General features: G+C 42.2%; 1 protein-coding gene and 1 non-coding gene across 3 annotated transcripts in view; both read right to left on the reverse strand.

The window, feature by feature from the left end:
• The window catches only part of MGAT5 (alpha-1,6-mannosylglycoprotein 6-beta-N-acetylglucosaminyltransferase), a 318,860-nt gene that overhangs the window by 136,730 nt on the left and 158,792 nt on the right, over positions 1-23,338 (reverse strand). For both annotated transcript variants that reach the window (XM_056117604.1, XM_056117605.1), the window contains exons 4-5: positions 12,613-12,689; positions 11,505-11,594 (exon numbers count right to left, since the gene is read on the reverse strand). In XM_056117604.1, the coding sequence (XP_055973579.1) occupies positions 11,505-11,594; positions 12,613-12,689 (167 nt within the window). The remainder of the gene's footprint in view (positions 1-11,504; positions 11,595-12,612; positions 12,690-23,338) is intronic.
• Positions 21,595-21,698, reverse strand: LOC130027025 (small nucleolar RNA U13). The gene has a single exon (XR_008792970.1). It is a non-coding gene; the product is annotated as a small nucleolar RNA U13 (small nucleolar RNA).

A 23,338-nucleotide genomic window follows, 5' to 3' on the forward strand; every position in this document is an offset into this window, starting at 1 on the left:
AGTAATGGTATCTCCTTGCTTGCAATTCTTGTCCCTTCTGGACTACACAGCAGAAATGATCACTTCCAAGTCTCAACTGGATCACACATTCTGTACTAACTCAGACCTTTAGTGGCTTCCCTGATGCTCAAATGAATAAAACTCAGAATTTGTACCAAGATCCTCCAGAAACTGACCTCAACTATCCACTGGCTGCCTCACCCACCTGACCCTCTACAGAGCCTCAGTGGAAGTCCATACTTATGCCAAGTCATTCTTATTCTTTTTTTTTTCTGGCTTTGGGCTACATCTGGTGGTATTTAGTCAGCTCAGTGTTTGGAGATTTCTCCTGGCAGTATGTGTGTGAGATGATTTGGTGCTGGGGATCAAATCTAGGCCTCCACTGAGATATCTCTCTGGCTTGCCAAGTTTATTCTTCCAGAAATGGTTACCGGATTTAGGGTAGAGTAGGGATATCCAGTTAAATTAGAATTCCAGATAATGACTTTTTAAAATTGTGAAGTATGTCCTATGCATCATTTGTCACATTCCTATAGAATTTCGGTTTTATTTTAGGGCTATACCTGGTGGTAATTGGGGGTAACTACTGGCTCTGTCCTCAAGGGTCACTCGTGGAGGTGGTAGGAAAGCCATACGTGGTGCCACAGATCACGCCTGCATAAGCCACATGCAAGGCGAGTGAGTGCCTTAACCCCTATACTATCTGGCCCCATCTATATCCATTTCTAAAAGAAGAACATTACTCATCCAGAGCTTGCATTTTCCTCTAGTAACTTTATATTCCCAATTCATTATTGTTCCGACCTGAACACACTCCTCCAGAGAGTCCACAAGTCATGGGCTTTTGTCTGCACTGTCTCAGCTTCTCCTCAGAGGAGCATTTCTGGATGTATTTATCTGGATTCTGTAATCTCAGCTGGTATTGGTTTTCACACTTTGGAACACTCACCACTGTGGAAGTTACTTTAAATATTAGTTGACTATTTATAGTCAGAGGTCCCAGTCCCAGTGGAAACACCCTGAGGAGAGACTTCAATCTTCCTACATGGTTCTGTGGCCCCTGCCCTGAGATTAGTCCTGGCACAAAGTAGTATTCAATCATTCTCCGTGGAAGAGTAAAAGAATAACACATCAAAGCGACACTTTATTGCAGAAGTTAATAAAGACTAAATATATTTATTAATTTATTTATTAAGTGTCACAATGGAGACATTACTGGGCCGCTCGAGCAAATCGATGAACAATGGGAGGATAGTGACACTGACAATGGAGTTTGGGGGGCCATATCCAGTGGTACTAAGGGCTTAGTCCTGCTCTAAACTCAGGAATCACTCCTGGTGTGGCTCTGGGGGATCATATGGAGTTCCAGGAATTCAATCTGGGTCTGCCACCTGCAAGGCTTAGCCACTGTACTATCTATCTCCAGCACCAAGATAGCTGTAATTATGATATTCTTTTGCATTTATGTATCATGATACCATTACCATCATTTCACTGGAATATCTGAACACACCGAGGTCCATTTTCTTTTGAGCCAGTAAGGAAAAAAAAGGAATAAAGATTCAAGGGAAAGCCCTAGACCACACAGATAGGAGGTAGGAGTGCAGACAGGCAATCAGGCCTTGTGTGTTTTCCAAATACTTACTGCTGCCCCTTTCAAGGAAGCAGGAATATTAGGAACAGAAAGTAAAGAATCATCTGTGAATAGCAGAGAGCCAAGGATCCCTGGGGGCCTTATCCATGGTAGATCCCTGGAGGAGATTAGAGACGGCACAGAACTCAAGAAGAAGCTGCAATAAGTTTTCAATGTGCCACAAAGCCAGCGGGGTTCTAGTGACAGGATATCTCAGCGTTTCAAAAATCCATTCCGAATCACTGTAGGAGGAGAGATGTCAATTTTCCTTTACACAAGACAGGCAGGCAGCAAATGAATTCCTCTGTAGCCAACCAATGCATCAAGATTCTTCCTCCACCCACAGGCACTCTGCAATGTGGCCAACCTGGTCCCATTTCACCTATATGTACATGGAAGACACCTTCTATAGCCACAATCACTCAATGTGCAGAGTTGATCATATTCTAAAGACCATGGATATGGTTCCCTTTTTCTGTGAATGTGCAGTTTTGCCTGAGATGTAGATCCAGACTAAGAATGCTAAATCATGAGAACAAAGGCTAGCAACAAAGCAGCTGTACCTTCTGATAATACTTGGCTCACTTAATTCTAATCATCTAATATCATCCCTCAAGTATCATATTAAGGAGCATTATATTAAAATTGTTAGTAAGTGCTCAAAAATGCTACTGGCTGCATGCCTCAAATTTAATGTCTACCAGATTTTAAAATTATACCCCATTTTTTTTTCTCTCTCCAAGATTACAAACAAAGGTAATACTTGGGAGAAGTTACACCCTTAGTACAAACAGACAAAAAGAAAGGTATCACCTACTCTTTTTAAAAAATGCTTCAAAATAAATGATTCATCCAATAAATATATAAGGTATTCACCCTTAGAGCTACAAAAAATAGACAAAATTCTTTTCTGGAGATGGTTTTCCATGCACTTGCTTTCAGGGCAGGAAGATGATAGCCACTGCAGGACCTCTGCACTTGCTGTCCTCATTGACTGATAAACAGTTCCACCACATAGCCACATTGTTTCTCTCTCATATTCTTCAAATCCATGAGCAAATACCCCATCCTGACTTTTCAGCTGGGCATTTCCTGACTATGCTACCTAAGAACCATCAGGAACATTTCTTAAACCCTCCCTCAATTTCTATTCTTCCATGGCACTAATCTCAAAGGTATTTTTACTTTTGGGGGAGACACAAAGGTCTGTCCCTCCCTATCAACATAACCTTAACAAGGAATATTCATCTTTCTGATCATTGTGACATCCTCTGCACCAAAGTAGCCATTGGCAGCCATACAGTGGTGTCTAGGTACTGTTCTCACTGACAAGAACAGAGAAATGGCAGATTCCAGCTCTCTGGCACTTGTCTGAAATACACCTGGAATATCTTTGAATAATACACAATAGAAAAGAAAAATTATTAAAAATCATCAGTCCTCAGGCCTGAGGGATGGCTCAGTGCCAATAAGCACCTGCCTCACAAGCCTGAGACTGCATGTTCCATTCCCAATGCTGCTGACAGGCACAGGTGAGGTCCCAGAGCACTGCTGCTTGGGACTTCCGGTGCTGCACCAAAGCACAAAATCTCTGGCCCATGGCAGCCAGGTGTGTTCCAACACAGCAGCTGAAAGCAATGTGCAAGCACCGTGGTTATGAGGGCAATCTCCAGGCAGCGCTGCAACCAGAATGTACATGAGTGGTAAAAGAGGGGTTATTTTTGAGTCAATAGATGGAATATATATGTGTGTGTGTGTGTGTGTGTGTATGCATATACATATGAGTGTATATGTTTCAATTATTTCATAAATGATTAAAATTATAAATGATAGAATTCAACAAGCATACAAATAATATCAGTCATAGGAAATGATTCTAGAAAACTTACAGAGTTAAAAAGAAAGGTCGCTATAAATAAGGAACCTCTAATGAATGAAACAAGCCAGGCAGTAATCATCAAGGGTTGCTAACACCACAGAAGAAAAACCAAACCAGCATTCCATTTCTCCTAATAGAAGTACACAATGCCATTCATGGAGCAATTCTGCAGAAATATATTATGTCTTATCTGATCAATCCTTATCCTTCAATTTATGGAAAACTCAAGGAATAGGGAACCAGATTGTTCAATGCAGGAAAGCAATCAACATATTTCAGAATATAAGATTCTCTAAGGCAAATGAAATTTCTTCAAAAAAAGTTACAAGCAGAAAAAGCCATGAAAGTCAAACCTAAAATTAATAATATAATAATATCTATAATATCTAATTTTCGACATGAGAAGTTATTAGTGATTATGATCAGATTAATGTTTTAAAATTTTCTTTTAAAGATATATATGGATCTTTTAATGTACATTTAAGATAAATTACACATATATGTTGATCTTTTAGGATACATCATCAAGGGATACTGATGCAATTCCTGATGAAAAAGTTTATAATTTCTTTCTTTGAAATAATAAGATCAGCTAAAAGAAATTAGATTGACCTAACTTGATAACTCTTACATCTGAATCATGGGCACAAGGGGCTTTTTTGCCCATTCTCTTCTTTTATATATGTTCAAAGTTTTCCATTTTGAAAAAAGTTTGAAAAAATCTTGACATAAATACTTCATTTTATTAGTGTACAATAGAAAGGAAACAAGAGTTAAAGAACTGCAATGGAACCCTCATCTTCTACATTATCCCAAGGAATCAATTGGTATTGGTTTCCTTGTTTGTTTGTTTGTTTTGGGGGGGCCATACCCAGTGGTACTCAGGACTTACTCTTGACTCTGCACTCAGGGATCATTCCTGGCAGAGCTTGGAAGATCCTGTGGTGTGTTGGGGCAGGAACCTGTCTCAGCCATTTGCAATGCAAGTGTCTTATCTGCTGTACTATCTCTCCCCACCCAGGGATGTTGATTTGGGGATTGCCAAGTCCTGTCCTTTACCCTTCTAATTTTGTGAGACAGAAACCAGAGTCAGAGCATAGAAATAAATGCTTCAATCTAAATCTTTGAAACATTCAGCATCACTAAGAAAAGGATCATGGGAAAAAAGCAAGATGGAGTGACAGAAAGAATTGAGAGATGAGTTGGGCTGACTGACCTATTTTATACAATCCAGAGGGTGTAAATATATTTTTTTCCAAAAAGATGTACTAGAATGTAAGTAACACAAGCAATGAAAATACGTAGAAGAAAAACAGATAAAGAATATGATCATAAATCTGTTACTTCTACTACAGGCAAGAACTATCACATGGAAAAGGAATTTTCTATTTTAAGTGGCCAAATATCTCAAAGGATATTCTCAGGGAACAGCGTCATGGTAGTTCTAAAGAACTCCCCAACCTGTCTCAAAATGTTAGTTATGTTTCTCCATTGAGGTTCTCTCCTGCAACCTAAACAGTCGATTCTTTATTGCTGCCCACATTGACAAATTAGTCTGTGCAGCACCATTTCCAAGTTATCTTTAGCAGCCAACACAGCCCATAAATCCAAATCATTGTACTGGTTATTAGGATTTCATTTCATGCTCGCATTCACAAACATTTAAGCTTTCAACCTTTGCTGTTGGGCATTAATCTTGGCATTAATCAAGGGATTAAGTACGCTGAATTTAAACTCAAGGTTAATAGCATGCTCAGCCAATATTAGTTTTACATATTGCCAAGGGATAACAGGAAGAGGCAAAGACCTTTATGTCTGTTGTTCATGAAATATAAGAGACAGATTGATGAGTAGGGCATAAAATTGCTTCTTTTGTTCCTTTATGAAGGAATCACATGCACACATACACACACGTACATTCGCTCACTCATCCAGTCCAAATTGGCATTTGAAGCAACAGCTTGTTCACATCCTAAGATCTAGCAATCAATCATGGAGCAATTTGATTATTTCAGAGCAGCCAAACTGGCAATGGTTACAAAAGTACTTAGAAAAACAGAACAAACAAATTAAAGAGTCCATAGGGTATGATAGCTGCTCAATGCAAGAATAATTGCATAAGCAAAAAGAAAAAAAGTGTGAGTGTCAAATGCATCAAAATTATCAATATATTATCAATAGGGGTAGAGAAATTCATACTTAATTTCATAAAATCTGAGGGCAGTCAAAGGCTCTGCAGAGAGCTAAGTTAATATACCTGAAAGAATGACATTCAGAGTAATTGCTTTGTAGGGTCTTGTCTCTGTAATGGGAGTAGTTACATGGCTCACAAAAACAGACAGAGAAAATAAACTGCCCGATGACCTGGAAATGCAAAGCTGCCCAACACATCATTCATTCACTCCCACCACTTAGAAGAGCCCAGCCTGGCTTTCATGAGTTAGGATCTCAAGAGGATCACCGCTATCTCTCTGTTGGGTAAGGTATCAAGACTGTGAGTATCTGAAAGTAGCAATGGATACTGATTGGTGGAAACTCACAGAATTAGAGGCTCAATTCAAACTGAAGTGGAACTTAGCACAGAAGTGAGTGGGAAGTCAGCGGTGTCAAGTCCCTTACTTGAGCTAAATTTTCCTTCGATTAAAGGGTAAAGGGGTGACAAAAACAGAAAGTGCAGAATACTGGAGCAAAGCTTGAATCTCTGTGACTTGGCTCTTTATCAGAGCTAAAAAGAGGTTTAAGTGAGAGTGTAAATTTCAGGCTCGAGGCATATAGTGGGGTTTAATTCTTCTCTTGGTCGTCTGCCACCAAACCAGGGCAGTGACTCGACTTCTATCAGAACATCTAGTCCCTACTGTAATGTCAGACCCATAACAAGCATCCCTGGGGTTAACATAAGGAAAGAAATTGATGGCTTTATTTGCTGGGATTTAACAAAAAAGGATCTGTAGAGTACAAGTTGGTGAGGGCAAAAATAGACATTTATACTCCTATGATTCAGTGGAAGTTGGCACATTGAGACAATCAGGGGAAGAAAAATGAAGGAAGAGTGCTGTCTCCCTCCTAGACTGGTCAGCTGGAGAGTGACTAGATGAAACACGTTTCACTTCATTTTTCATATCTGGCAAAATTCTGAAGTTAAATGTAATTGGAAACAAGAACTGTTTTCAATAAGCACTGAGAAAAAGAGTTACGGTTACCTTGTTGATCAAGCAAAGAAATCACATGAAGATATTTCCCTGAATCTTTTTCGCAAGCACAAGAGAAGCCTGGCACAGGGTGCCTGGTATAAACAAGTTTCAGGTAAAACGAAGTTGCCAAAGAAAAAAAACTTTCAAGAAAATAAGAGAAAAATAAAGCGAGCTGAACAAACAACACTACAAAGTCACTGATGTCCTAGATTTAAAACAAACTACAGAGGAATGAACTGGCCTTAGCAAACATCTCTAATCATTTTAAATTAACATCAGCAGGGGTGGCCTGCTGCTTGCATATCTAGCTCACAGTTTTAATGCAAACAGAAATTCAGAGCCAGGAAAAAGGATTCAAGAAAAACAGCTCATTTCCACATTACAAGGTAATATAAGATCTAAAATCAGACTTGTAAGTAGGAATGATATATGAATCCTAATTCTCTAACGTAGAGCCTGGGTAACCATATGAAATGTTTCAGACTAAGTGATAGCCCAACGTATCCTCAAATCACAACATCACTATTACTATCACCCCGTTGTTCATCGATTTGCCTGAGTAGGCGCCAGTAACATCTCCATTCATCCGTGTCGTGTGCTAGTGTAGCCTGATGCCATATTGGGGGCTCTTTCAGGGTCAGGGTAATGAGGACCATCATTGTTACTGTTTTTGGCATATCAAGTACTCCACGGGTAGATCACCTTCACAGGTGTTCCCAGTCAGGCATATATGCAGGCAGGATATTCTCGGTAGCCTGCTGGGTTCTCTGAGAGTGAGAACTAGATGATAAGAGGTCATCGTCCTAGCGTGTGGAAAGCGGTCTCAGCATGGATGAGCTAGGACAAGCCTCATGCATGAAGAAACCGGCAGAGGATCCCAGGTGTGCAGGACACAGGGCTGAGATCTCCAAGCCAGCTCGGTTTGGGACTGGGCCTCCTCCACCCAGATGCCCCATCTTCCAGTAGCTAGACAGTTACATCCACGAACTGCCATGTAACCCCATCAATGGCCAAGATCCAGAGACTATAAAATCAAGCTCCCGGAAGAGAACAAAGCAGAATCCCCTGCCCCCATGCCTGGCTGTCCTCACCAAGGTCCCTTGGAAGGGGAGCAGATTGAGTTTCCCTCTTCACCCTGAGTAGAGCCCTGGTAGCTGAAGACCTCCGGGACTCAGTCACAGCCACAACAACATCAAAACATTTTTTTTTTTAAACAGCTATGTTTGGTGAGCATCTTCTATCTGTTAGGTTCTATTTTAATCATATTCCTGTACTCAGGAATAATTATAGTAGAATACTTAAATTAGTAAGATACTTAGAAAAGCAAGCAATATTGAAATGACTATATAGAAAGGGTCTAAGGCCCCCAAAAGAGAAGTAACTTTTTTCTTTTTAATTTATTATAGTAAAGGCAATGTGCTACCTACAGTGTTGACTTAGATACAGTGTTGACTTAGGTCTTAGTGTACAGTCTCTTCACTGCACCACCATCAAAAGGTCCAAGACCACCCACGCATGACCCTGTGTCACCTCCCTCTTCCCCATAATCTGATGGTCTCATTTTATATTCCAGTACCCAGAGTTTTCTATCAACTGATATTATTTATACTCTTCTTTTATTTTCCTGGATATACAACAGGCGAATGAGAACATTCATAAGGGAAGGTAAATTTTCCACCAGCGCAGAGATTAGAAAACATGAGATACAGAAGCACAAGTCAGTTATCAGACAAGGTAGCACTCCCTCCTAAAGTGACCATTTTGGTGAAATTCCATTCTAAAACTTATAGATATACCTGTTATGATACTATGATAAAATGGGGGAAAAATTGAAATGTCAGAGTTCAAAGGTTATTTCCAAATTATAAATAAGAAAAAGAAGTCCTTGAATCTCTCTCCAGAGGAATGATCTCTACCCCTTACTGGCTCAATTACCCACATCCATTCTTTCTCTTTCATTTGACTCTTAAAATAATGAATACCCCACAGGATGCCAAGAAAATCTGTTCTCAGTAATTGTTGACAATCAATGACTACAATAACTGTTCAATAAGCACTCACTGAGCTGAAAAACCTCATCATCTGCAATAAGAGAATAAACAGGCTAATGAAGTACCTTTCCCCACCTTGAAACAAGGAAAAAGTAGCTCAGAAGTGAAAAACCAAAACTCCATCATGTCTATATGGCCCATATCTTCTTCATACAGCCCTGCTTATCCACACTCCTCTTGATTTAGTTTTGTCGATTCTTTATTTTTTTCCCCCATCTTAGCAACATCCATTTTTGGGGGGGAGTGGGTTCCAGGTGGCCACTTTACAGGAAGGGGTCTGGGACCCAGACAACAGTAGTGCTTTTCCACGATCTCCTTCTGCACCTGCTCAGAACCACCATGGTGGGAATCTAAAAACTTTTCTCAGCAGTTCAGCCTGACATGCAGACTCTTAGGAAGCCATGAAATTAGCTCAGCTTGTCAATCAGGAAGCACTGCTGGACTGTGGCTAAATTCTATCAAATGGGAAAGGGAAAAAAACTTTTGAATATTAAACTGAATGAGGTACCTTTTCCTCCAGGCAGGAAAATTTATTTCTCACTGACTTCTTACAGGAGTGAAGGTTCACTCAGGGCCCCGGGGCTTATTCTCACAGAATGACCTGAAGGGGCAGCTCCAGGAGACCCAAGCTCATACAGAAGCACCATAAAAGCAGCTTGCAAGCCACCTGCCAATGATGCTCGCCTGTACCCAACTCGTGGTACTTTGAATTACCAAGCTGGTATTTTAATTATCATCCACTGAGGATTCCCATGGTGGCCTGGGGATGGTCTTGGTGTAATCTTGCCCCCTTAATATATATGACCGGATCTTGAAAGGAAGGAGACGTAAAGAGGGAGGGAAGGACAGCTGCAGAGAATTCAGAGTTGCATGGAGCTGTATCAGTTTTATCTGGAACTCCATACAAACCAACTCTATTCATTGTGGTACAGAGAAAGGAGGCCCCTAAACCTCTCAAGGACAATTACGAGAAAGGCAATGAATTCAGCCTCAGAAATGGAGGCTATTTCCACACCACCAGGCAGCACCCGGAAACTGCTAACTATTGAACAAACAGCAAGAACATGCAAAATCAGGGGGAATTAAAACACAGGTGAACAAACAAATAAGTCAGCCAAGAGAACACATAGCCCCTGAAATCAGCTACCAGTACCCATTTCTGAAACCATTAGGGCTACTTTGCCCATTGAGCGTAAAGGGAAAAGTCAGCAAATTTCGATTCTCTGCTCAGAATTATTCCCTCTAGTTTGCTCTGGAGAGAATCTTAACTCTCTCCCATCCCTCTGATTTTCCTCAAGGTGAAATGGAGATCACTGAAGCATGTAAGAAATTCCATGTGGTCTGTAAAATGCTCTGTAACCCTTAAAATAAGCTGCCATTTCAATCAAGGACACCCATGAAAATGAAACTCAGATTAAAAGAAAAAAAAGTCAAACTTAATAACTCAGCCTGGAGCAAAGAGCTAAATCAGTTAGTTGATAAGCATATGAAAGGGAACTTGAAATCACTAATCATTAGGCAAAGCAAATGAAAATCCTACGAAAAGACTACCTTATATTTATTAGGATGGATATTATAAGAAAAAAATAATCAGACAATGACAAGGTTTATTGTGGATGGAGAGAAACTGGAATCCTGTGCGTTGGTGGTAGTAACGGTTACAACCACAGTAGAAAGGGCTACACAGTACTTCATAAATGTAAGAACAGAATTACTAGCAATTCTACTTCTGGACACAGACCGTAAAGAATAAAAAGTAGAGTCCCAGTGAATTAGTTGTATAACCCATGTACATAGCAATATTGCTCACAATGGCAAAATGGTGGAAACAACCCAAGTGACTTGCTCATCAATAAAAATAGAGCGGTCAAATGTGCTCTATATTCATGATGCTCTATCTATTTAGCCTTAAAATGGATGGTGAACTTCTGACATCTGTCTCGGTGGATATGATACTAAGGGGTGTTGGGGGAATTCATTCATTCATCATCATCCTGTTATTCGATTGCCTCGAGCAGGCCCCAGTAACGTCTCTTTCATCCTAGCCCTGAGATTATATTCAAGGCTCTTTAGGAGAATGAGACCCATCATTGTTACTGGTATTTGGCATATTGGGTACGACACGGGGAGTTTGCCAGACTCTGCCCTGTGGGCAGGCTACATTCGATAGCCTGCAAGTTTGTCCAAAGTAGGAATGGGATAATAAGATGTCATAAAAAGATGTCCTGATAAGATGTCGCGTGGCCGCAAATGTGGCCGCGCGGTTCCGGGAGCTGGATTTTGGGGGGAATAAGTCCATCTAAATAAAGGCAAATGTTGCAAGATTTCCCCTATTTGAATACTTACAGAAAGAGAATACAGAATGGAAGCCAGTGTTCCAGTGAAGGCAGAACAGAATGTGGAGTGATGACAATGAACAGAGTTGCAGGGTGAAAGATATTTGCAAAAATTAGCAGTAGAGGAGGATGGGAGTGGTTGTTCAGCCATATGAATGCCCCCAGCGACACATTCTAGTGAAATCAGCATACTTTTGTTGTGTATATTAGTACACATTCTTAAAAGGGTGTGGGGGGGAGCAATATTACTTGAGGGCAGGTATAATAATGAAAATGGGAACCATCAACCCTCCCTCTGTGTGAAAACAGTACATCCAAGCATTCTAAACCCTGGTCTCAGCGGAAACACAGACTAACCAAACACAGGTGTCCAGTCCCATACCACCCTCCCCAAAGCCAGAAGAAGTCACTCACCTCACTGAGGTAAATAAAAAAGGAGCAGGTGGACCCATCCACTCCATATTCTGCGTAGCAGGGATCCGAACGCCACATGTCTTTCATCCACTGAAACAGAGCCACAGGAGAACACCTGTGAGCAGGGCGGACTCAGTGCTGACAGCGGAGGTGGGAGTCAAGGGGTGAGGAGGGCACCCAATCTATGGCCTCAGACCCTGAACAAAGGGTTCCAGAACCACACAGGACAGACCCTACTTTTGGAAATCCTATGGCAGATGCTGAGCTGGGCCCTGACAGGAGAGCTTAGGGTAGCCTGAGCCCATTGCTCAGGAGAAGCAATGCTTGGACTTTTTTGTTTTTCTTTGCTTTTTGGGTCACACCTGGCAATGCACAGGGGTTACTCCTGGCTTTGCACTCCGGAACTATACCTGGCAGTGCTCGGGGGACCATATGGGATGCTGGGAATCGAACGCCCTACCCGCTGCTTGGAGAGTTTTAGCAAGAGCAAGTACCCCCCAAACTCTCCCTGGAAACCTCTTCTCCACTATCACATTTCTTGGACAGAACCCCCAAACCAGGGCAGTGTGGTGTGAATCCCCTACCAAGGAATGCTCCCAGGGAGTGAGCTCAGCTTCCTCAGAACAAACCTAAACTCGGAGTGCAAGAGTGGTGTCCTGAAGGGCGAGCCAGAGAAGTGGGATTTTTTCTTGACAATGCTGTTAAGTGTGCAAGTGTGACCAGGGGTCCCTTGGCATTCAACTACAAATGCAAATGTGACATTTCAGTCACCATCTGGAGATCTCACAGGAGGGAACTGCTGCTACATAAAGGCAGGCCCTTACCATTGGCCTTGCAAGGACCATGGACTAGAGGCTGGGAAATGGGGCTTAGCAGCTTCAAAGATACTGCAGGCAGCCGGATGGCCCCACCACTGAGAGCTCTGTGTATCTCATGGACTTGCATTGGCAGAGAATTGTTAGGGACAGTATTCCAAACTAGCAGGATCAAGCCACCTTCCCCTTCCCCATCTTTTTCACTGGGGATGAAAAGAGAGCAGGTGAGGGAAGGAGGGAGTATTAGTGAGATGGAGAGTGACAGGACTAAATTACCACGGCTTCTGCCTTACCTTGATTTTCCCCTCACAGTGGGGGTAGCCATCCATAGGAGGCAATACACATTTTTCTTGAGCTCCATTAATGATATCTGTCAAGAATGAGAAAGAACAAAGAATAACCATGAGTTCTCTGAAACACCAACCTAGCTCCGTGGCGAGCAAGGGGGAAGGGAGAGAAAAAAAAAAAACAGAAGAGAGAGGTTTCTCCTGAAAACTGGACCGGACTCACAGAACTTCTGTGGCTGGCAGGGGCCCACAGGAGCGCTTATTGGGAAATCTGTCACTGGAAACCCGAGTATTTAAGCGGGGAACAGGATAGGAAGCCTGAGATTCAGTGGGTTCTGGAGCTGAAGGGGTAGGACTGAGCCTTGCAGACAAATCAAGGACACAGTTCCCAAAAGACACTGCTTCAGCTGAGGTGTTCAATGGGGTGGGGGCGAAAGAGAAACAAGACTGAGGAGTAGGGCTGGAGCAATAGCACAGTGGGTAGGGAGTTTGCCTTGCACACAGCTGACCCGGACTCGATTCTTCCATCCCTCTCAGGGAGCCCGGCAAGCTACTGGGAGTATCCCGCCTGCACAGCAGAGCCTCGCAAGCTCCCTGTAGTATATTCGATATGCCAAAAACAATAAGTCTCATTATGGAGATATTACTGGTGCCCGCTCGAGCAAATCAATGAACAACGGGAGGACAGTGCTACAGAGGAGAAGGGCAGCAGAAAGCCACCACTGACAGGGGTAGTTTCATATGGAGCCAGTTCTGAAATTTCCATCGCTCTCCTTTGCTTCTAAGGCTGCCTCACAATAAACTCTCTAGTAGCTAGCCTAAGTGGAATCCTCCCCTTGTGACTACAGTCGAACCCCCAAAAGAAAGCCTTTATGAAGCTTGCTGTTCAGTGATGGACCACATGCAAATTATTTGACATACAAGGGCATGACACATGTGATGTTGACAGAACAGAGCCCGCTGGGATACTACACTCAGATTCTCAGGCATTTTGCTGGACCAGTAGCAAAGTTGTGAAGAGTTGTGAAGAAACAGGAGCTGAGCCGGGCAGTTGAGCTCACAAGGTAGAGATGGTCTTCAAGGAAGTGAGACTATTTCAAAGGCAGAGACATGCTGACTGGAATTATGATCAGTCAGAAGGGGCTAGAGTGATAGTACAGCATGTAGTGCATTTGCCTTGTACACAGCCAACCTGGGTTCGATCCCTGGCATCCTATATGGTCACCTGAGCACCACCAGGAATAATTCCTCAGTGCAGAGCCAGGAGTAAACCCTGATCATGGTCAGGTGTCCCCCCCCACAAAAAGCAAAAAAAAAAAAAAAATTCAGTCAGAAGCAATCAGTGTTCAAACAGGAAAGTCCTTGTACCCTAATAAAGACCCTGGTATTTTAATAATTTGTGTGTGTGTGGGGGGGGGATGGTGTTGGGAAGTGGGGGTTGGTGTGTATCAAACATGCCAGTGCTGGGGACTGCATGTGGTTCAGTGATCCTAGCAGTGCTTAGGGAACCATATGTGGTGCTGAGAATGGACCTGGAGCAAAGCAAGCACCCTAACCCCCCTACGATCTTTCTAGTCCAAAATTTCAATCGTAAAAACAGTGAAAAATAAAGATTCTGATCTTTATTTAAGTGGATGGAGCAGTCCTAAAGGATTTTTAGGAAGCATGGTTATCACTGAATTTCTCAGGACAGAAGAACCTTTGTTGGAAGCTAAGAAAACCCTAAACTTATATGCTTCTTTTTAGGGGCCTATTACATTTCCCAGAAATGCTGGGAAAACATTCTAACTTTTGGTGCAGATTGCGTCTATACAAAGCATTCATGAGAAATCAGGTCCCAAGACAGTACCACGTGCCAGACATATTTAAACATTGCATTGGCTTCTCTTTTTGTGTGTGTGTTTTGGGGTCTCTCCTGGTGATGCACAGGGGTTACTCTTGGCTCTGCACTCAGGAATTACCCCTGGCGGTGCTCAGGGGGATCATATGGGATGCAGGGTTGGGTCAGCTGCGTGTAAGGCAAATGCCCTACTCACTGTGCTATTGCTCCAGCTCCTGTCTTGGCTTCGGGGGCTAGAAGAGAGGTTGGGATTAAAAGGGTGCTGAGTTGGACCTGTCCCTTGAAAATCAGTCCTTTTGAGAGTAAGAAGCTCTTAGCTGTTGATTCAGTGTTTACAGTTTGTTCAGACTCTCGAGAGTGTACAATTAGATTGGGGAGCACTGTCCTTGGATCTCATTGATACCTCTGTTTCCCCATCTGCAAAGTCAGAGTAACTACACCTCTCTTTCATTCAGCTCTTATTAAATAAGTTAACATTTGTAAAAAGTCTGGTCTGCAATTCCCAACAGCTGACACCACAGACCACAGCAGGTGCTTAAAAGTTGGCATTTGCTAAGTAATTACACACAATTTTTGTAATATCCAGGAAATCAATATTTCAAATGCGCAGCTGCTTCTGGAAGTGCATTCTCTGTGTTTGTGAAATAAACGCAGACTGGAAGTGGTAGCTCTCCCGACAGTGCCCATTCTTTCCTTCGCAAAAGAGAGTTGCCACAGAAGCCGCTGACAAACGGGCTGCCTATCCAAAGAACAGCAAGTGCTTTTCAACGATGCTGCTCCTATCAACTTCAGATTCTTGTTTGGTTTGCCAACACTTGCCTAGCAAATACACAGTAAAGGGTCCAAGAAATGAAGCTGATCAGAAACTTAAAGGATGTTTAAGAAGAAACACTCCTCTTTCTTCACACACCGAATATGAATCTCACTCAGCCAATAAGCTAGCAAGTGCACGTGAACCAGTGAGCAAAACCTGGATGCTGACATGTGGGTCTCTACGTGAAAAGTGTCAAGCAACAGAAATATCTTATGCCAAAGATCAGCAATATTTTCCGGCAGATAGTAAATATTTTCGGCGCTACAGGCCACCCAGTCTCTGTGGAAACCACCCCACTCGGCTGTTGTGGCAACCTAAGCTGCTGAGACAATGGGGGGAATGAACGGGTGTGGCTGTGTTCCAATAAAACTCTATTAACAAAAACCGGCTCACAGCCATGTGTCTGCTGTATTAAGAAGGTGCCAAAACGAGGCTCCTTGTTTCTGCAGAGTCCTACCAAACAGGATCCTTGGGATACCAGCGGAATCCATCTGCAGGGAGGGCTCTGATCTCACTTCTTCCACCTCCCATCCTCTCTCTGTCTAGTCAAAACCTCTCCTCAAAGCTCCAGGGTCAAAGCATCAGATTGAGAAAGAGCAGTCCTCATCCTCCTTCCTTCTTCCCAGGCCAGGATGGGAAGCAGGATGCAATGAGGGTTATTTTCTATTCCGATCTCTCCTACCAAAGCCAGAAGTCTCATTCTTTCCTTCATAGGGGTCCATCTAACTATTTCGGATATGAGGACCAACTAGGGAGGCTATGTCTTTCTGCTCCACCAGCAAAACCTCAGTGGGGGCTCTGCTTCCAGACACACCTACAGGTTCTGCCTGATGCATCTTCCTGGGAGACCCAGTTGAGCTGCGGGCCCGGCAAGGCCTGCATGCTTCTCCCACTGGTAGTTTGTCTATCTCCTTGTCCAATTCTGTTGCCAAGAGCTAAGATAACCATCTTCATGTGCTCAGGCTTGATTTGACACTATGGCACCCGGACATATTTCCTCTTAAAAGATAAAGGGTCTCCAGCTATTCTGTTTTGTGTGCAAGACAAGGTAATGTTTCTCCTAGAACACCCGATAGCAACAGGCAGCTCCCTGTATCAGATGGCCCCGCAGAGCACCCCTGGGAATGCAGTGCTGGCCCCGCCAGCTCAGAGCCAGCCAGGAACTGACTCAATCCCTGTGTGCAGTCTGGACTCCAGCTCTTGCCAGCACCTCCATCAGCTGGCCTTGCTTCAGAAGTTAATAGCAATAAATCAGGCAAAAATCAACCACGGTGAAATGTAATCTCCCATTAAAAATGACCTCACCAGTCATTCTCAGCTTGGCAAATCTACATTTAGGGCCACTTTTCATTTGCATTATGAAAAAAAATGATTTAATTTTTGAAAGTGAGTCATATGCACCCTTTCCAGCCTCCATTCTATAACTCCGTAAGCGGAAGCTCTATCACCACCAAAGGAGCTGGGGAGCCAAAGGCAGGGAATGGGTGCTCCCACTCTCAGGGGGCCTTTCACCCGCCCACTAGGAACCTAGAAACAGGTTCTTTGTCTTTTGTTGTTTTTTATTCTCTCTCTCTCTCTTTTTCTCTCTCTCTCTCAACCGGCTATATAATCGTTCTACCAAATAATTTTGGTTAGAGCTACATGGGACTTTGGAAGTTGTTCTTGTTCATCACTTCTTTTTAAAGTTTATAACATGCAAATTAATATATTATTTTATTATTTTTTTTATTAGTGGAATACCATGAGGTACCATTGTCGACCTACAAACTTTCGTGATTGGGTTTCAGTTACACAATAATTGAGTACCCATCCCTCCACCAGTCCCCATTCTTCACCACCAATGATCCTAGTAGCCCTCCCACCCCCACCCCCCATCCCCCCACCTCGCCTCTGTGGCAGGGCATTCCCTTTTAATCTCTCTTTCATTTAGGGTGTTGTAGTTTGCAATAGAGACATTGAGTGGCCATCATGTTCAGTCTATAGTCTACTTTCAGCACGCATCTAGCATCCCAAGCAAGTCCTCCAAACATCCTTTACTTGGTGTTCCCTTCTCTATCTGAGCTGCCTTTTCCCCCAGCATGTGACGCCAGTTTCCAAGCCCTGGAGCAGACCTCCTGGTACTTATCTCAACTATTCTTGGGGGTTTGACTCCCATTCTGTTACTTTATATTCCCCAGCTGATTGGAGTCTTTCTATGTCTGTCCCTCTCTTTCGGGCTCATTTCACTTAGCATGATATTTTCTAAGCAGAACCACTTGGATGTCAATTTCATGACTTCATCTGTTCTAACAGCTGCATAGTATTCCATTGTGTAGTTGTACCAAAGCTTCTTCAACCAGTCATCTGTTCTCAGGCACTCGGTTTTTTCCAAATTTTGGCTACTGTGAACAGTGCAGCAATAAACATAGAAGTGCAGATATCATTTCAACTGTACTTTTTGGCCTCTCCGGGATATATTCCCAGGAGTGGTATTGCTGGGTGAAATAGGAACCCAGTTTCTAATGTTTTGAGAATCGTCCACACTGTTTTCCAAAAGGGCTGAACCAGTCGGCATTCCCACCAGCAGTGAAGGAGGGTCCCTTTCTCGCCACGTCTGTGCCAACAGTGATTGCTTTTGTTCTTTTGGATGTGGGCCAGTCTCTGGTGTGAGATAATACCTCATTGTTGTTTTGATCTGCATCTCCCTGTGTTCATCACTTTCTTGAGCCAGAAAACTGAGGCCTAGAGAGATTAAGTGTCTTCTCAGTCAACCATTACACACAGCACCTCCATGGCCAAAGCATTCTGTATACTGCATGCAAGTATCTGTCTTCCAAGTCAAGGTTATTTCTACTACATTGTTAATAGGTAGTAAACGGCTTACAACTGCTATATTTAAAGTGACAAACTTAAACCTCTGAAAAAGCACCTTCTTGGGCTATGTGGGTTGGCTAGGAACCCAGAAGTACAGTGAAGGAGGGTAGATGAGACAGCCAGAGTCAGTGTGCTTCATTTCTCTATGCCCAACTTCCTAGGAATGAATTCACACTGGTGAAGGCTATGAAAACATATTAATTTTCCCCTCACATCATCTTGTGTAAAACCTCTACCCAATATGTATTAATGATGCCTCATGAATAAGATATACCAGGAGAGATGAAAGCAGAGATTCTTGTAGAACAAGTTTGCCTCATTTTCTTACCTAGCTAGTTAGCATTTTTCTTTACTACTAATCTGATTCTGAAGAGAATAAAATTCTATTCTTTGAGGCTAAAAAAAAAAATTAAGTATAATTTTGTCATAAAAATTTAAATCATAATAATGGCCAAATAACCCTAGGTTATTTATACTAACCTTTGTCACATCCAGTGTTTAGCATTATTATTGCAGGATTAACTGTCTAATTAAGCTTTTAAGCCAATATAATAACATTCTCATACTTGTTGTAAAATAGAATTAGAAAAAAAGAGTACCCAGGATTTAGAGATTCAGTAGGAGCAAGAAGCATAAAAATGCTGTGAACAAATGAACACACACAGACTTTTATTCTAAGTCCCCAGGTACTACTATTGACAAAATATATGTCAGATTTTTATGAATATTCAAGCAGAAAAAACCTCACCTTCATTAGTCATCAGAGAAATGCAAATCAAAGCTACAATGAGACACCACCTCACTCGTTAAAACTGCTATGATAAAAAAATTCAGATAATAGAAAATGTTGGCATGGATCTGAAGATAACAGCACTCAAACACCTGGTAGCAGTATAAAATGATGCAGGTATTTTGAATTTGGTAATGATTTAATGATCTGGATAGCTATATTTAAAGTTAAATATAGGATTATCTTTGATCCAGAAATTTCACTCTTAGATGCATACCCAAGATTTAAACAACTACACAAACCTAGGGTTATTTGGCTATTATTAAATGGTCACAGTGGAATCATTCATAAGAGCCAAAAGATGAAAACCACCCACATGTTTATTATTGATAAACAAAATGTACAATGGAATGTTATCTGTCATCAAAAAAAAATAAAAGACTGATTCATTCCACAATATAAATGAATTTTTAAACACATTAAGTGAAGGACAGTCACAAGGACAGTCTATTAGGACTCCATTTATACGAATTGTCCAGAATAGGCAAATTTACAGAGACAAAGATTTACAGAGACAAAGACTGCCTGGTGCTCAGGGCTGGGCGAAGGAAAGGCTGGGAAAGAAAGAGTGAAAACTGACAGACACAAGATAATGGAAATGCTCTAAAACTGATTATAGTGATGGTGCTGCAACTTTGTGAATACAGTTAGAGTAATTGAATCACGCACTTTAAATGGGTGAACGGAGTAATGTGCAAATTATATCTTAATAAGACTGTTACATAAACAGCAGCAGAAAGAAAACAAAAAACCAGGCTACTGATTCATTCAACAAATTGTGCACCTAAATAAACATCTCTGGAGAATGTTTGGGACCTTCCTCAATAGCATACAGGGGAACATATGCAAGCCTTGCCTTGAAAGATCCTAGAATATGTCGCAACCTTACATGACAGAAAAGGCCTGAGCAAGACAGAAAAGGGAACTAGCAAGCAAGAAAAGAGATGACAGGCAAGACGAGGTCGCAGCGGATTGTGGTGGTTCAGAGTGCCCAGAGGTTTCTAGGAAGCGACAGGTCATTTCCATTCTCCCAGATGCCATCTCCTCCCTCCACAGAAACAGAACTTTTCAGCTGTACACCTGGCCACCTTGCAGGGCCTAGTCTCTGGCTAGTTGTGACCATGTTCACCAAGTTCAGGCCAAGGGGATAAAGTACTCTACCTTCTACAAGTTTCCTGTCTCAACAGCTTGGCTGGCACCTTACCAGACAACTGAGATTCAAATTAAGTTTGAAAGTAGAACACAGGAGAGAAAGAAAACATGAGGATATAGAGGATCAAGAATCATGATAACCACACAGACTGAGCATCACCTACCATCTCCACCAAGATCCACACCCTAACACTCCTCTCAGTAACCCACAGAGGTGAATGTTATCATCTCTGCTCCCAAAGAGAAGACACCGAGGACCAAACACTTCAAGTGATCTGACCAAGATGGATCTGACCAATGGATGAGTAACCTCATTTCAGGTCACTTTTAGAGGAAACCACTGTCAGGAACCAATAAAGAAGTGTGGAACAATAAAAAGGAGGAAAGGCCAGTGAAAGAAAACAAATTTTAACCTTACGTTCCCACACCTAGAATATTTTCAGAGTACAGATTCATGTACCTAACAGCCCTCGATTCCTGAGAAATGGGAGCAAAAAATGCAGGGTAAGGATTTTGGAGGAGAGTCTCGGGCACTAACGTTACACATCAGTACCATAAATGTTAACATCATTGTAACCATGATACATAAAACACAATACAATTATTTTTTAAAAGAAATTATGGAGGTTGAAGAGTGGGGGAAGGGAGAGAGATGGAGAGATGGTGGGGGGAGATTGAGACAGAAGAAAGAAAAGTGCCTTTAGAGGTAGGTAGGAGTGGGGAGTGGGGGGTGATGGGAGGGAAAACTAGGGACATTATTGCTGGGAAATGTACACTGGTAGGGGGTTGGGTGCTGGAATACTTACTGTATGACTGAAACCTAATCATGAACAGCTTTGTGAGGGCTTATCTCACAGTAATTCAATTTAAAAAATCTTTAGGAAAGAAAGAAAGAAAGAAAGAAAGAAAGAAAGAAAGAAAGAAAGAAAGAAAGAAAGAAAGAAATTTTGCAGATGCAGGGCTGGGAAGATGGCTGAAAGGACTGGAGCATGCACTCTAAAAGTGGTGGTCTCTACCTAGTCGAGGCATCAAACGGCTGTTGGACATCTCTAGGTGTAGCCCATCCCCTTAGCCCCCATCAGCCGTAAATAAAAATAAATGATGGCAAGATCGACAGACTCCATATTGCTACCGGATCTTCCAGGCTTCTGAGAACACATTTCTTCCTGAGAGAAACAGGAAGGGGGCAGCATCTGATTGTAGAGTGGGATACAGTGGATCTGGGAAAACAACTGAAGACTATGAGCAAGATGCTAAGGATGAGGGGGGAAATTAAAAAGAGAAAAACCACACTCTAAAAAGTAAAAATTTGGCCATGTATCTTATTTGGGGGACTGCGGGGTGGGACACATTCTATACTGCCCAGGGATGAGAGATCAGTCCTGGAGGTCGTCGGAGTCATATGGGGTGACGGGAATAGAATCCAGGCCAGCTGTATGGTATGTGAATACGCTACCAGCTGTACCATCTCTCCAGCCCTGGGCCATGTATTTTTAAAAATATACGAGTATGTAAAATCTTTTTTTTTTCCTTCATTCACACCAGATAGGTAAAGTACCATATGCGTAACAAGATTTAAGGGAGGCACATGTCACACAGATGTATGAGCACCCAATCATTATGCTTATGAACCAGGAAAGGATCCTGCATAAAATCTTTATGGCTGAACAAAATTGACAACAAAGTTCCAACGCTCACTAGAAAGACAATCCAAGCTATTTTTTGAACACAGTCTGTAAAGACAATTATGGCTGTTCATCCCCTCCTTTGGATTCTAACCGCTTCTAATGTCTTTCTTAAATAGCCCTTTTACATCCACTTTCATTTGATTAAACTCTCATTGATGCCCACTTAGGAGGTAATTGATAAATTCTTTTCAAATTTCTAAATGTATTTCCAAAATGACACTGCCATCAGCCTACAGTGAGACTGCTACAAAAATCAACTGGTGGATCAATGTTGAAATAAAATGCCAGCTCCTGCACAGGCCACCAGGCTATCTTCCTTCTCCTTACAAAGCATCATGCTGCTGTGCAATGAACTATGAGAGAACAGCACTTCGGTGTCTTGGTATCCAATCACACATAACCCACGTGGGGGACCTGTAGAAAAGAGGACTGGACACAAAGGACAGGGTTTGCAAGCACAGGAGTGTTTAAGAAATCCCACCTGATCTTGCCTTCCTGAGCCAATTTTTCCTCACGTAAGAGTCAGCAAAACCTTCTAACCTCTGAGTTACCTTTCTGTGCCAGAAACTACGTCTGATGCTCACTGATGGTCTTATATCACCCTCACTTTATTATTATTGTTGTTGTTGTTATTTTGTTCGGGGGCCACATCTTGCGATTCTCAGGTGTTACCTCCTGGCACTACGCTCAGGAATCACTCCTGGCTGGCTTACATGGGATGCGGAGACTGAACTCACATAGGTTGCATGCAAGGTAAGTGTCTTACCCGCTGTACTATCACTCCAGGCCCACCCTCACCTTATTCTAAGGGTGACAGGAAGTAGTCAATGACCATCAGCCATAGCTGAATAAAGAAGGCTGAGGAGCAGAGGCATAAGAAAGGCAGGTGGCCTAGACCAGTGGTTTTCAACTGTTGGTCCATAAACATGGATTGGTGCTCAGGTGCAGATGTGTAAAATCACTGATCTACTTTCAATTTAAAGTGGCCGTCTTCAACTACTGGTATGTACAATGATGCCGGTCTGCAAGTTTAAAAAGCCTTAAGACCAATGTATTCTACACCACTCTGGACTATCTCATGCTCAACTCCCATTTGTTCATTCTGTCTTCTGTTCAATAATGTGTCCTATGAGCTGTGTGTTCTTGTATCTCTGATGCCCATTCTTGGTTCTTTTGATGTTCTAATGCTGAGTGGAGTGTGAACTAAATTCAGAGATTCTAATGTCTTGGGTTTATGAAAGGTTCAATGTAATTACTTGTCTTTTCAAAAGAATTGCACAGGGCCAGGGAGATATCCCTAAGGCCTCGAGCACAGGCTTTGCAAGCAAGAGCCTGGGTTTAACCCCCCAGATTCCCACCCAAAGCTATGCACCATATGTGCCCTGAGCACAACCAGGTATAACCAATAATGAAAAATAAAACTGTGTATTCTAATGACTCTATGACTAGAAGATAAAACTGAGTTTTCAAAATGTCTTGGATAATCACTAACTTTTTTCTGCATAAATCTACATGTGCTCATCACTATGCGAAAGCCATAATCTGTAAATTTATGCTTAATTTTTTCTCAGTTATTTTTCTTTTTAATTTACAAT

The sequence above is a fragment of the Sorex fumeus genome, unplaced genomic scaffold, assembly GCF_029834395.1.
Source record: "Sorex fumeus unplaced genomic scaffold, SorFum_2.1 ptg000035l, whole genome shotgun sequence".
Lineage (NCBI taxonomy): Eukaryota > Metazoa > Chordata > Mammalia > Eulipotyphla > Soricidae > Sorex > Sorex fumeus.